General features: G+C 41.7%; 1 protein-coding gene across 1 annotated transcript; it reads left to right on the top strand.

Moving 5' to 3' along the window:
- The first annotated feature begins 632 nt into the window (after window positions 1-632).
- Window positions 633-15,257, top strand: LOC143835966 (pepsin B-like). Its single transcript, XM_077334527.1, has 9 exons — window positions 633-784; window positions 1,060-1,213; window positions 2,008-2,125; window positions 4,066-4,184; window positions 7,080-7,276; window positions 8,185-8,307; window positions 8,835-8,979; window positions 10,582-10,680; window positions 11,796-15,257. The coding sequence occupies exons 1-9, from the start codon at window positions 729-731 to the stop codon at window positions 11,946-11,948; spliced, it is 1,164 nt and encodes a 387-aa protein (XP_077190642.1). The 5' UTR covers window positions 633-728; the 3' UTR covers window positions 11,949-15,257.
- The last annotated feature ends 206 nt before the right edge of the window (window positions 15,258-15,463 follow it).

Below are 15,463 nucleotides of genomic sequence, written 5' to 3'. Positions count from 1 at the left end.
CCAGCTTGCTGGGCTAGAAGAATGTTATTTGTACTCAGTATAACAAATAAATGATATGTGAAAACATGTCCATAAACTATAGGCACAAATTCAAAGTTTCATTTTATTCCAATGGACAAGTGGCTCTAGAAGTAGTTATACACTATGACGCACATCTCAGGGTGAAGACTATGACATTCAAGCCAAACAGCCTTTGCCAATTCTAATGGTCAGCTGCACTGACCATCACTGTGATCCAAATACTACATGGCAGCAGAAGTAGTGCATCTTTCCTAAATCATGGTCCATCTTGGTCCAACATGCCACTAAAGGAAAAGCTTTTTGTTTTAGGTTGGATTTAAAACAGAACCTATACGGTCTTATGGTGACAAATTTACACTTTATTATATCTGGGAACAATAGGAGCAATTGCAAACTGTTCTTTGACCTGACATCTTATCACTGATTTCTTTCCCCCTTAACAAAGCTTTAGGCCTGCACCAATTGTACCACTTTAAAACTCAAGGGCACAAATTGCATCTCAACCCTTTCTAACAAGGAAAATGGTTTAATATTATCTATACGGAAACAAAAGGTGTAGATACTGAGAGTGCATAACGATATAGGGTAAATAGTTATGGCATCAGAGGACGATTGTCCTGAGTATAAAAACTGGGGAACATAGTCATAACGGTGGATTGGATTTCTGAAATCTCTTGAAGACCACACTGGTGAAGACATTGAGAATTATGAAGTGGCTGATCTTAGTCCTGGTTATTCTCCACCTGTCAGATGGGCTGGACAGGTGAGTATTGTAACTATGGTCATGAATGAAATGTAAGTACCACTGTGCATACATCAGGGAATAACTTGTGACCAACATTTCCTGCCTAAAATATATCCACATCTTTCTATGTACTCCTGCTTCTACAGATTCCCTTGCCTCAAGTAGTATGATAGCTTTAAAGAATTTCCAATGCTACAAAAAAGGAAAGCTGGTAACTAAAGAGGGTTCAGAAGAAATAGTGATGGGACAATAGTCATATTGCTGATCTTCTGAGTTCTTCTCATCATGTATAGAATCATTCTGAAGAAAGGGAAATCCATTCGGGAGAAGATGAGAGAGGAAGGTGTCCTAGAAGAATTTCTAAAGAGCCACCGTGTTGATACTGCAACAAAATATCATCTTAATGAATACAATATTGCTTATGAGCCAATCACCAATTACTTAAATGTGAGTATAGTATTTAAACACTATCTTTCTATTTGTTTCTTTCTCTTTTCATTTCCCTTTTTTGTCCAGCAGAACTTGCATGGCTAGATCTCATTTGTATGTTCTTTCTACTGCATTCCATTAGCCCATTCATTACAAGTGCTGTTTATTCAAACGGCGTGTAATGCTTTCAGCGCATTAGTTACCACTGCCAAAGAGGCAAGTTGTTGTTCAGTATTAAAAGTAGTTTACCTTGTAGGCAGTGGGAACTGCTGTGGTGAAAACATTAAGCAAAGTTTCTGGATACATTGGCATGTCCCTTCTTTGAACTCTAGCATGGGATTTTGTAGTTATAGAGGAGGTTCATGATCTGTTCATAGCTGTTTTACTCACCTCTTAGAGCAGGGGTAGTCAACCTGTGGTCCTCCAGATGTCCATGGACTACAATTCCCATGAGCCCCTGCCAGCATTACAAGGGAATTGTAGTCCATGGACATCTGGAGGACCACAGGTTGCCTACCCCTGTCTTAGAGAGTTGGTTAACTTAGCTTTCTCATGAGTTGAGGTGAGGCTTGATTTATTGATCTCAACATTCTTTTGAGATGCTTAATAGGGAAACAGTAAAGTTACTGGCTTGGATCCACACTGGTGTATCAGGACTGCAAGTCCTTGTGTTCATGGAACAAGATTTTCTTGCCTCCCCCCTTCCATGGCAGTCTGAAATACTCCAAAAATCCTATTCCTAGTACGTCAAAGTGATTGAAATTCAAACTGTTGTGGCATCCTCTATCTTACCAAAGTTTTTCATCTGGCAGTCATTCTATTTTGGAGAGATCAGCATTGGGACTCCACCACAGAACTTTTTGGTTGTCATGGACACAGGTTCTTCCAATCTATGGGTACCATCTGTGTATTGTAATACCGAGGCCTGTGGTGAGTATTCTACATTGCTATTTTGAGAATTTTTGAAGTGACTATATGAATAGACTGTGATTAGAAAAAGGTGAACTTATCTGTCAAACAGTAAGCATAAATGGCAATAATCATATACTGTATGGTATCCCTTGATTGTTTTTTCTCATGCCTGGGGAAGGGGATCTTCTATCCATATGGGACTACAAAGCTTTATACCTACCAATAAATAAATGAATAAACAAATATATCATGGCATAAAATACTAAAGCTTACTTAAAGCATAGTTTGTTTTTCAAGAAAGCAAATGCTGGCATGTTAGTCATAATTAGAGTGGAACTGAAAGTTATGCAAAGACATTTGTTCTGCTGACATGTCATAAAGGGTCAATTGGCACATAGAAAGAGTGGGAGCAAGTATGCTGGTTCTACCTACTCACAGCTGAACCTCATTCTTGCCTGCATGTGTTCACTGGACATGGGCACAGCATTTACATGCACAGAGGATCCACCCTATGGTCAGGGAATGTTTGTTCCCTAGTATTCCTGATGATAGGGACAAAGCACGTGAGTGCATAGATGCTGTGACCTCCCACAAAAACGATGTTTAGGAAGGAGTGGGGCCAGTATACATGATCTTATGCCCCCTTTGGGCATGTTGACCTTCGGGGTGGGATAAAAATCTAACAAACAAACAAATAAATACTGATGTGGAGTATGCATGGGTCCGTTTCACTCATATGTCAAATTTGGAGGTGTGGGGGAAGGGCTTTTTACCAGGAAGAATTTGGGCAAGGTGTTTGACCTCAAATGCTTTCTCCTGGAAATGGGATAGTTTGATGGTACATTTCAGCATTTGCTGAAACTAAGCTGGTTATGGAGATGAGCAATGCCTGGTTGTGGGAAGGCCACGGGACACTAAGATGCCACTTGGAGCTCCATGATCACAGAAAGGCAGGTTGAATATGTAGTAAAAAATAAATGACCCTCCAACACACACCACAGATGCCTTCAATCTTTCCCCCTTCAAATAAACTTTGAAACCTCAGGTAACTGTTGGGGCAGATGGAAATGGTCTCAAGGAACTTATACAGGCGAGACTCAGCCACACAGAACTGCCATTTGGCATACTTGCTGCTCCTTGTATTATTATTCCCGTCATGCTGATTTGGAAACACACTTCTTTGAGATAACATGTTTTTCCACCCTATTCTCAGCTGTCTCTGCAGCAGACAGGTATAGAAGCAATAGGTATAAAATGGAAAATTAGAAAGCAGAGTTATGGCTTTTGGCATTCATTTACAGAAGACATGCAAAGTGATGTGCACTGAATCTCAGGTATGATTTTTCATTCTGTAGACTTGAGGTTGGCAGGGACAGGACAGAATTATCCCCAAACATTTCCACTGCACTTCATGGATTAATTAATTAATTAAAGTAATTAATACAATATTTGTTCACTACTCTTTCTCTAAAAACTCAGGGCAATGAACAATCCCCATTTATCCTTCCAACAACACTGTGAGGTAGATTGAGAGGTACTGAAGGGTATGCTCAAAACCTCCTAGGAATTTCATGGTGAAGCACATATTTGAACCCACTTCATCCAATGATCTGTCCATCTATGGACTTTCTTGTGACACAGACCCAACATCAAGGCATATGGGAGTGGTTTCATCATGTCAAAACTCTTAGAGTAAGGGTACACAATATAAAGGGAACAAGATGCAGCAAAATAGAAGGCTCTTGTGTACATCCCTTGTGTGAGATCTTCCCAACTTTCTTGAGGTTTTCACACTTCAGATTGAAACTTCATCAGATGTGTTCCTTACACTGAGAAGCTGTTGAGGAATGGGCTGGATTGCTTTCAAAGCCAGACACCTTGCGAACTGAGCTTTGAGGAGGGAATCACATTCTATAACAGAGACCAATCGGTAGTTTCGGTTTCTCTCCCCTCTACAGCTAACCACAACAGGTTCAATCCCAGTCAGTCTTCAACATACACCAATGAGGGACAGACCTACACACTGTCATATGGCAGTGGGAGCTTGACTGTCATGCTAGGATATGATACAGTACAGGTAAGTGCTCCATGAAGTCACTCATCTTTAACTGGAAATTCTTAGACTGTGGTTGAGTTAAGAATATCCGGAATCCTTAAAGAAAAGACAGTTCCACTTCAGAAAACTACTCGGATCTGAAGATACTTCTAAAGCAGAAAAGAAAGACTCATAAGACAAAGAACGGAAACGTGTTGCTTGTGCTACTTAGGCCCACACAGGCCCCTTTAAATAGCAGCACTTGGTAAACAACATTGCCTTAATCCTCTGTTAAAGGCTCTGTTAAAGCCTCCCCTCACAAAATGGCGGTAGCGTGTGTCATCGGCTTCCCTCTACCTCCCTTTTAGATGGTCCTGCGGATACTGGGTGAGACTAGCATGAGTTTTGCTGCCATTATTGATTGGTTTTATATTGTGCCAGTTTTTATCGGTTTATTGGTTTTAAGGTATTGTGGGGATTTTATGTGACGGGGGAGGCAGGATATAAATACAACAACAACAACAACAACAATTTTTTAAAAAAGGGTCAAGACATTTTTCTCCGAGTTGTTGGCAGCCCTGCTTCAAGTACTGGGCCTGCATGGCAGCTTAAAATGTTTGTGAGTTTTGTGGAGCAGGGATATTTTGTCTGCATGCTCTTTATAGATGGCTTGCATGGGCTGGCAAAAAGGCTGCTGAAGCCAATTTGTTGTCTGATGCAGTCCTTGAATTATGGGATGGGGCAGGGAGAGAACTGTGGGCCTTACTGGACACATCCAACAGAGAGACTTCTGGTGAAGGCATTTCATTGCATAGGAAGGCACAGCCAATATTATTTCCCTAAAATAACTCTTCCCTATAGTTCAGTCACTGAGTTGTCAAATCCAAACAGTATCTTCCTCAACACACACACAAATACACAGAGTATATACTTGACATTTAGAATCAGTAATGCATATATTGATGTTGCTATTACAAAGATGCACAAAAGTAAATTATTTGTCTTTTACTGCCTTTCAAGTTTATACACTAAAATTAGTTTTATGATCACAGTCATCTTACAAAACAGAATGAAAGAGCACATGCTTATTTGTTGTTGTTAGGTGTGAAGTCGTGTCCAACCCATCGTGACCCCATGGACAATGATCCTCCAGGCCTTCCTGTCCTCTACCATTCCCCAGAGTCCATTTAAGTTTGCACCTACTGCTTCAGTGACTCCATCCAGCCACCTCATTCTCTGTCATCCCCTTCTTCTTTTGCCCTCGATCGCTCCCAGCATTAGGCTCTTCTCCAGGGAGTCCTTCCTTCTCATGAAGTGGCCAAGGTATTTGAGTTTCATCTTCAGGATCTGGCCTTCTAAGGAGCAGTCAGGGCTGATCTCCTCTAGGACTGACCGGTTTGTTCGCCTTGCAGTCCAAGGGACTCGCAAGAGTCTTCTCCAGCACCAGAGTTCAAAAGCCTCAATTCTTTGACGCTCAGCCTTCTTTATGGTCCAACTTTCGCAGCCATACATTGCAACTGGGAATACCATAGCCTTGATTAAACGCACTTTTGTTGGCAGGGTGATGTCTCTGCTTTTTAGGATGCTGTCTAGATTTGCCATAGCTTTCCTCCCCAGGAGCAAGCATCTTTTAATTTCTTTGCTGCAGTCCCCATCTGCAGTGATCTTGGAGCCCAGGAAAATAAAATCTGTCACTATCTCCATTTCTTCCCCATCTATTTGCCAGGAATTGAGAGGGCCGGATGCCATGATCTTTGTTTTCTTGATGTTGAGTTTCAAGCCAACTTTTGCACTCTCCTCCTTCACCCACATCAACAGGCTCTTTAGTTCCTCTTCACTTTCTGCCATTAGAGTGGTATCATCTGCATATCTGAGGTTGTTGATATTTCTCCCTGCAATCTTGATCCCACTTTGTGACTCCTCTAATCCCGCCTTTCTCATGATGTGCTCTGCATACAAGTTAAATAGGCAAGGTGACAGTATACAGCCTTGCCAAACTCCTTTCTCAATTTTGAACCAATCAGTGATTCCATGTTCAGTTCTCACTCTTGCTTCTTGACCTGCATATAAGTTTCTCAAGAGACAAATAAGATGCTCTGGTATTCCCATCTCTTTAAGAACTTGCCACAATTTGTTGTGCTCCACACAATCAAAGGCTTTAGCATAGTCAATGAAGCAGAAGTAGATGTTCTTCTGGAACTCCCTAGCTTTCTCCATGATCCAGCGTATGTTGGCAATTTGATCTCTAGTTCCTTGCCTCTTCAAAATCCTGCCAGTTAAATATGCTTATTAAATATACATAATAAACATTATAATGTTTAATAGTAATAAACAAGAGATCTGAAATGAAATAATTCACTGGTTAATGTAAGGCAACTTCTGAAGCTTAATCCCACACGCTTGGCCCCACTGTACCCTTTAGAATTACTGGATTTCAGTGCTGTAATAACTGAGGAAATTGCATTTAAGACCACACCAATGGAGCCATCTAGTCGAGGATCAAGTTTCATACACTGGCCAATCAGAAGCTCTCTAATACTGACATTTAAAGGGTTACTGAATGTGGATGTTCCAGTTTATCCTCATAACTAATGGCCAATGATGGATTGGTTTAAACTCATGAATTGATTTAATCTCCTTCATGAATTGGTTTAATCTCCTTTAAATGGACAGGTAGTTCTAAAGCTATTGGGACCTAGACACAAGGATGATTCTCACTATGAAAATATGAAAAGGTAGACTAATTCAAATTTTTCTTTGGCACTAATCAAGACACATGGGTCCCTTGTCAGGGCAAGAGCAGAAACTAATCGAAATGAAATACTTCTCTTTTTCTTACTTTTAAATAGATAGGTATTGCGGCCAATGATACTTGTTTAGTTTGTCATAATAGTTGCCTCCTCTCACAAGGGAAATCCATGTTCTTCTCTTGCCCAGGTCCAGAATATTGTCATTCAAAACCAGGTGTTTGGCCTTAGTGAGGATGAGCCTTCCAGTCCCTTCTACTATGCCAACTTTGATGGGATTTTGGGGATGGCTTACCCTGCCATGTCTATGGGGGGCTACACTGCCATGCAGCAGATGCTGAGGCAAGGGCAACTTTCTGAACCAATCTTCAGCTTCTACTTCTCACGGTAAAATATTTTAAAAATATTCGGGAATATAATGGCTTAATCTAGAATAAACAAAGCTGTGTGGGGTTGTGGCTCAGTGGTAGAGCTTCTGCTGGGCATGCAGAAGGTCCCAGGTCCAATCCCCAGCATCTCCAGGTAAAGGGATCAGGTAAGAGGTGATAGTAAAGACCTCCACTTGAGATTTGGGAGAGCCACTGAGTAGACAATATAGACCTTGAAAGTCCAATGATCTGATTCAGTATAAGTCCATTTCCATGTGTTCATGTGGATTCTGAAAGCTTGCTGTAAGTGGTTTTTAGCCTTTTTCCTGCTACTGACATGCATGATGGAAAACTAGAAGGAATGTTCTAAATGGGCCTTGTTAAGATTTTTGAATCTTCCTTTGCATTACTGGGATAGACGGGGAGCCCCCCTGTGGATCAGGGCTTTCAGCCGTGGCGAACAGAAGGCAATGTTGTACACCATTGGGCTTGGTCTGTTAATTCAGGTTCATTATATGCATACAAAGAAAAAGGAGGGGAAGCGCTGAGGGAGACTCTAGCCACCAGGTGGTGCCCAACCTCTTCTGTCTTTGTCAGGGTGCTGACATTCCAGTCAGCTGGCTTGTCACACTAGAGAGTCAAGCACCTCCACTGTGGGAAGATGGTGTAGCTGACCTTCTCAGGGGCTCCCACCCTTGGTATGCTAGTTTGTAGGTCACTCCCTGATTAATAAGGGGGTACAGTGGGCCAGACTCCTATCTGGGAGGTCCAGAGGGCCTGAGCCCTGAGAGGCCTGGACAATCTCAAATGTACAAGAGAATAAATGAGTGTCCCATGTTTCTATTCTTAAAAATTTAATCCTTGAAGTTGATTTATTTATTTAGGTTATTTATAGGTAACTTCCTTGTTTTGACTTTCTTTATCCAGTCAACCAACTGTTCAGTATGGAGGGGAAATGATCTTGGGAGGTGTCGATACTCAGCTCTACTCTGGGGAGATTTCCTGGGCACCTGTCACCCGTGAGGTTTACTGGCAGATTGGCATTGAGGAGTAAGTGAAAGTCATAATTCCCATTCTGTTTGTGCTTTGAACATTCGTTGGTATGTCACTTTTCAGGTGGTAGAAAGGGCTTTGTTTGAGGTCGACCCGAACCACTGCTTCCCATCGGCCCCTCTGGGCCTCCCTCCTATGACCATCTCTGCAAACTCAGCCATCCCACTTGACCATCAGTATGCACTGACTTATTGTCCTTCCCAGTGTTATCATTCCATAATGTTATTTTTGTTATTATTGTATTGTACTGAATTATTTGTATTGTTCCTGTTTGTGTAAACCGCTCTGAGCCTTTGGGGAGGGTAGTATATAAATATAATAAATAAATATGATAGATAAATAAATAAATATTTGGAATCTCTTTAGCTGAGTGCTGTGACCATAACAGTTGTCTTTGTTTATATAGATTAAGGATCTTCAAACTCCCTTCTTATTGATCATTAGGAGTCTTATTTTTTTTCTCAACTCTTTCTGGTTTTGTTGCTAAGCTTATTCAATGACAATGTCTGTTCTTGTCTCTATAGGTTTGCAATTGGAAGCCAGGCGACTGGTTGGTGCAGCCAAGGCTGCCAAGCAATTGTGGACACTGGCACATGTCAGCTCACTGTCCCAGAGCAGTACATAGGAAGCTTCCTACAGGCTGTAGGAGCAGAACAATACAATGGGGAGGTAGGTGAAAGAGGGGAAGGAAGAATGCTAACATTATCAGAAATTTTAGTTCTTCACCACAAGTGTTGCTGTGTGTGCCGTCACATCTGCAGGCTAAGAGGGTAGCACCTGAGACAAGGCCTTTTCTGCAGTGGCACCTGAGTCCTTGAACACTCTCCTTTACGAAGTTTGCCTAATTTCAAATATATAAACTATTAACTTTGAGGTGAAGATGTTATTATCTCAGGTTTTTAGACACCCCCTCCCCTGTTTCTCTTATCAGATTGTCCTGCTTTTATCCCATGATGTTTTCGTTTTTGGTGGTTTTTAATTATTTTATTGTATTTGTTTGTGTTGTTATTTGTTGATTTGTGTTTTTAAGAATGTTTAGTGCTTCCTCGCAGATATTTATATGAAAAAGTGGGATATAAATATTTGAAATAGAGAAATAATACCAATCAGAGTGAAGTCACACCAAAGCTAATAGCCAAACAAGCCAACTGAATTCAAGAGAATTTTGGCATCCATAAGCACTGAAATCATAGACTCATAGAATCATAGGGTTGGAAGGGGCCATACAGGCCACCTAGTCCAACCCCCTGCTCAATGCAGGATCAGCCCAAAGCATCCTAAAAGGAGATCAGGCCTGACTGCTACTTAGAAGGCCAGATCCTGAAGATGAAACTCAAATACTTAGGCCACTTCATGAGAAGGAAGGACTCCCTGGAGAAGAGCCTAATGCTGAGAGTGACTGAGGGCAAAAGAAGAAGGGGGCCACAGAGAATGAGGTGGCTGGATGGAGTCACTGAAGCATTTGGTGCAAACCTAAATCAACTCTGGGGAATGGTAGAATCATAGAATTGGAAGGGGCCATACAGGCCATCTAGTCCAACCCCCTGCTCAACGCAGGATCAGCCCAAAGCATGCTAAAGCATCCAAGAAAAGCATGTATCCAACCTTTGCTTGAATACTGCCAGTGAGGGGGAGCTCACCACCTCCTTAGGCAGCCTATTGCACTGCTGAACTACTCTGACTGTGAAATTTCCCCCCCCCCTGATATCTAGCCTATATCATTGTACTTGTAGTTTAAACCCATTACTGCGTGTCCTTTCCTTTGCAGCCAATGGGAACAGCATCCTGCCCTCCTCCAAATGACAACCTTTCAAATACTTAAAGAGGGCTATCATGTCCCCTCTCAGCCTCCTTTTCTCCAGGCTGAACATTCCCAAGTCCCTCAACCTATCTTCATAGGGCTTGGTCCCTTGGCCCCAGATCATCCTCGTTGCTGTCCTCTGTACCCTTTCAATTTTATCTACGTCCTTCTTGAAGTGAGGCCTCCAGAACTGCACACAGTACTCCAAGTGGGGTCTGACCAGTGCCATATACAATGCTGCCTTTGGAAACAGATAGCAAAACTGGACACACATTGGTCTGTTTTGTGTAGGTTATTCTAATATCTGTGGTCAAGGCAGCTGTGCATAGTATGGGTACATTCATTTACAGTAAGGCTTCTGCTCTCAGAATTGCACTGAAAAGTTTTATCAGTTTTAGGGTGGGGTATTGATCCAGACTCTTCTAACCTTCTCCCAGAGTTAACCTCCTTTCATATTTCTTCTTTCATAGTATGTCGTTAACTGCAATGATGTCCAGAGCATGCCCACCATCACCTTTGTCATTAATGGGTCCGAGTTCCCACTGCCTCCTTCTGCCTACGTCTCCAATGTATGTATGCTGTGCTAACCTAATTCTCTGGTGCATGTTATAAGCCAGATTCTTTGAGTGTCTGAGACTTTATAGCGATTTCATTTAGCTCTAACAGCTCTTGACAATGGGACTTCTGTTAAATAAATGAATAGTGAATATAACTGTTATACAGGGATGCCAACTCTTTGAGAAAACTGTTGTTCTGTTACCCAGCCTGTTCTTGTCATCCTCATGAATTTTGCATCAATGTGACCCATTATGCACGGGGGGAATAATGCACATTCGGGGTGGAATGGCGGCGACTAAAATCACCGATAACGCATGGAGCCGGCTGCAACCGGCCGCAGCTTTGGTGCATGCCGCCGAAATAGTCGCGTCAGCGACACGCAGAAGAAAGCGCAGCTTCCGGGTGACCGGGGCGCAACCAGAAGCTGCGCCCGGATCGCCGCGTGCATAATCGGTTATTCTGGGTTTTGCCGCCGTCGCGCCTCGCCCTGTGCATAACCGGTGTGCATAACCGGTCTTCCCCTTCCACGTTTTCTATGTGACCCGAAATTGCCGTTTCAGCGGCCGTGCATAATGGGCCTGTGTCAGTCCTGAATTTTTAACTCAGTTTGTAGATGCAAAAGTTTTACTAATCTGCTAAAGTAAGAATATGAAGAACAGTAATACTTGTGAATGATGGATGGACTGTGCCCCACACTGTTGCTGCTTCTACCATGGTGCAATTTACACTCGTTGTGTCACATATTGTTGCCCCTGTTTGTTTGCTATGCACAGGATCACCCTAGGCTGAAGACAGGCAGGACATGTAATATAAGTCTACTTCTTATAAATATAGATTCAGGTGGGTAGCAGTGTTGGTTTGAAGTAGCAGATCAAAATTTGAGTCCAATGGCACTTTGAAGACCAGCACTTGAATAAAACTTTGGTGGTCTTAAAGGTGCCATTGGACTCAAATTTTGTTTTCCTATAAATACGTTCTTGAAGAAAGGCTCTAACTTTCAGACATGATATTACTGAAGAGACCTAATGATGGACAGTTATAGCCTAGTGATGCGAGGCTATAGTTGCGTTATTTTCCTTGTTGGAGATGCAGCTGAAAACATTTCCTTTTAAATTTTGTTTTACAGAACAATGGATATTGCTATGTTGCAATTGAACCAACATATCTGCCTTCCTCAAATGGACAGCCACTATGGATCCTGGGAGATGTTTTCCTGAAGGAGTATTATTCAGTCTTTGATATGGCCAACAACAGGGTGGGCTTTGCGCTTTCAGCCTAGATCAAGCAAAGCCAATCCTCCCAGTCAACTGTTACTGTTCTCTCGGACTCTGATAGAAGAATTTCAGATGAAGCTTATAAAGCAGACTGCAAGTGCCCTACCTTTCCCTAGACAGGCTGCTTAGTCATGCATCTTACCAGTTCTCTTGTCACCAATTTCTACTAGGGTTATCAATTCCTGTTTGGGAAATGCCTGGAGATTGGGGGGGGGCAGAGTATGAAGAGAGTAGAATTTAGGGAGGGGAGGGACCTCAGTGGGGTATAATGATGTAAAGCTATGCTCCATAGTTGCCATTTCCTCTAGGGGAACTGATCTCTACTCTGGAGATCAATGTTAAATCTAGAGATCTTTGGTAATTCTGGAGAACCTTGAAGTTGGCAACCCTAATTGCTACAAATTAACAAATTCTAATGTGCTCAAATTTCATTGCCATTGGTTGTATCAAGAACTTAGTTTGGTTTGGGAGCAAGTGATTAGTAATGCAGTCCTTAATAGAGCTATACTCTCCTAAACCCATTAACCTCAACTGACTTAGAAGGGTGTAACAGCTAAAGACTGTACAATTAGTTTGCTAAGATGCCTGATTTTTTCTGAACCCTGTTTCTTTGTTTTATTTTAAAATCTTACAATAATGTAATATGAAAAGTAAATATTACAGTAGCTGCTTCAGATGAAATAGTGAAGATAACTGAAAACTGCTGTGGTGAACACGTTTAAATGAGAGTTTGGGATGGAATTTGAGAAGCAATGTTATGAATTTAGGATCATTGTGGAAAACTTAGAAAATCCTATTATGGTCAATTTTCTGTTTGGAGTCAACTGATTCCTTGACTATCAGCTTCTTTTAAGCCCTTATAAATGCTAAGACATATTTAGAAGAAGAAGAAGAAATGTTGGTTCTTATATGCCGTTTTTCTCTACCCGAAGGAGGCTCAAAGCGGTTTACAGTCGCCTTCCCTTACCTCTCCCCACAACAGACACCCTGTGAGGTGGGTGAGGCTGAGAGAGCCCTGATATCACTGCTCGGTCAGAACAGTTTTATCAGTGCCTTGGCGAGCCTAAGGTCACCCAGCTGGCTGCATGTGGGGGAGTGCAGAATCGAACCCGGCATGCCAGATTAGAAGTTCGTGCTCTTAACCACTACACCAAACTGGTTCTCATTACTGTAGTATATACTGTGCTATTTTTGCCATATGCAAATACTGTGCATTTACATTTTTGTTGAAATTATTTATAGTTTTCCAGAAATTCATTACATTGGCAAGTTTTTAAGGGCTGTCAACTCTGATTATGACTATGAAGGCAGTGCAGGAAAAGGCAGTGCAATAAAAAAAGAAATTTATGGGGGAATTATATAAATATATGGACAGTGACTACCCTCTGTAAAAAGCAATTAATTATTCACTCAAATCCCAGAATTTGAGGCAATTTCAAATTAATTTGATTGGCAATAAATTCAGGTCAAAGAAAGAAGAAGAGTATGTTTTTATACCCTGCTTTTCTCTATTTTAAGGAGTCTCTATGACCTTTTATGCACTAAAGGTTTCATGCTTGGCTGCAGGCTGGAGTTTTAGTCGTAGCAGGTTGCCCCACCACTTCCTGCACCCACACGGGGGAGCATTTGGCCCAGTGCACCTCATCTGCCCCTGATTTGTACTCCTGCATGAGAGCTTGGGCAGTGAAGTTCCCAGTGCATAAATGGTCAAAGTGACTTACAAACACCTTCTCTTTTTCTCCTATTAACCTTTTGAGGTAGGAGGAGCTGAGAGAGTTCTGAGAGAATAGTTGACAAGGTCACCTTGCAGATTTCATGTGGAGAAATGGGGACTCAAACCCAGTTGTCCAGATTGCAGTCTGCCCTACACCAAGCATTTCTTCATAAAACACACCAATTTATGGAACTCATCACTAGGTGTCATGCTGGCAACTATCTGAGATGGCTTCTAAAGGATGTGAGAAATTCATGGAAGACAGTTAATAATTATTGATAGACTATAATAACAAACACTGGAGCTTCCATTTAAAGGCTGCTGGAAACATACAGGAGAAAACTATGTTTATTGCACTATACTTATGAGCTTCTCAAGGTTATCCAGTGGATGACAACATCAGAACTTACTAGTATGATCTAAAAAGACAAGCCTCATGTTTTTGTCTGTTAACATTGAAGAAATATGCAAAAGAAATGCAAATCACAAGGATTTTGTTCAGATATGCAATGAAAGGGCCTGATTCCAATTGGGACCATGGGACACCTTGAGACCCCTAGCCTGAAACAACCTCAGGGAGCTGTTATTTATCTCACTGAGGAAATGCACATGCAGCTAACAGTATATGTATATTTCCCCAATGTACTAATAGCGGTTCACTGAGTTGAGAAAATGGCATGGGGAAAAGAGATGCTTAAGCCCTCTGCATTCACATGCCATGTTCCCGGTCTGAGTAGGACCCAAGCAGATCTGGGAATGACATTTCCAACTGTCATGACCCTACGCGAGCATTGCTGTGGAGTCCCTCTTCATTCTCCAACACGGTAAATACCACGACTGAGGTACTTAACCAAAATTAGTTTATTGAATGAAAGACATATAGGTGATCACTCTGTCGAAGGTAACATGTAGAACAGAAGGATTGACTGTGACAAACCCTGAGTTTGGGCTGGGGTAATATAGGCAGAGGCAGGTCTCCCCACTCTCCAGATAATGTGGGAAGCCCTCTCCCATCAAAAAATGTTTGATCCCAGCCGGTGTGAAATTTAGAGACAGGCAGGCTGGAGGAATTTGGCCAGATGGCCACATCTGAGCTATACACTAGTTCACCATTTCATAGGTGCAGGGAGAGATATACAAATTCACACTTCCAGTCAGAACTTCCAGGTAGAGGGAGGGGGGAATTTCAGAGGGGAAGGATGAGGCACCTGACACCAGCAAGCAACTCTGAGAATAAGTCTGTTGGAAGTCCATACAGAGGAATACCTGGTCTTTATAACATGTGAACTAGCCCTTCGGCATATGATGGAAATAGTAGCTACAACACAAGTTTAGCTACAACGCAAGTTTACAGTATGGCTTACTTTGCTTTTAAAAATAAATTGTGCTATTTTTACCATATGCAAGTATTCTTATGGATAACACAGTAACACAGTGCTAGGGCATTCTGCTAGTTCACTGTAACCAACAAACATACTAATTTATTGCTAATTTACTCTCTCCTTATATATGTAGTCTGGTAATTCCATTTCATTCTCTGAGAAAGTACTCACACTTTGAATAAAACTTTGTTGGTCTAAAAGGTGTCACTGCACCCAAACCTTGTTCTGTTTTTTTTCCCTTCAGACCAACATGGCTACCCACCTGAATATAAGTTGTTTATGCTAGTTTACAAAGCATGGATTATTTTATTAGCAATCAGTAGAAACTCAACCTTTTCTAATTTGAATAATATTTGCTCATAGGTGTGAAGAAGAATGGTTATATTTGAAAGTTACCTTCATAGAATCATAGAGTTGGAAGGGG

This window comes from Paroedura picta, chromosome 4 (assembly GCF_049243985.1).
Source record: "Paroedura picta isolate Pp20150507F chromosome 4, Ppicta_v3.0, whole genome shotgun sequence".
Taxonomy (NCBI): domain Eukaryota; kingdom Metazoa; phylum Chordata; class Lepidosauria; order Squamata; family Gekkonidae; genus Paroedura; species Paroedura picta.
Note: the sequence above shows the minus strand (reverse complement) of the source record. Positions and strands in the feature narration are given on the sequence as shown.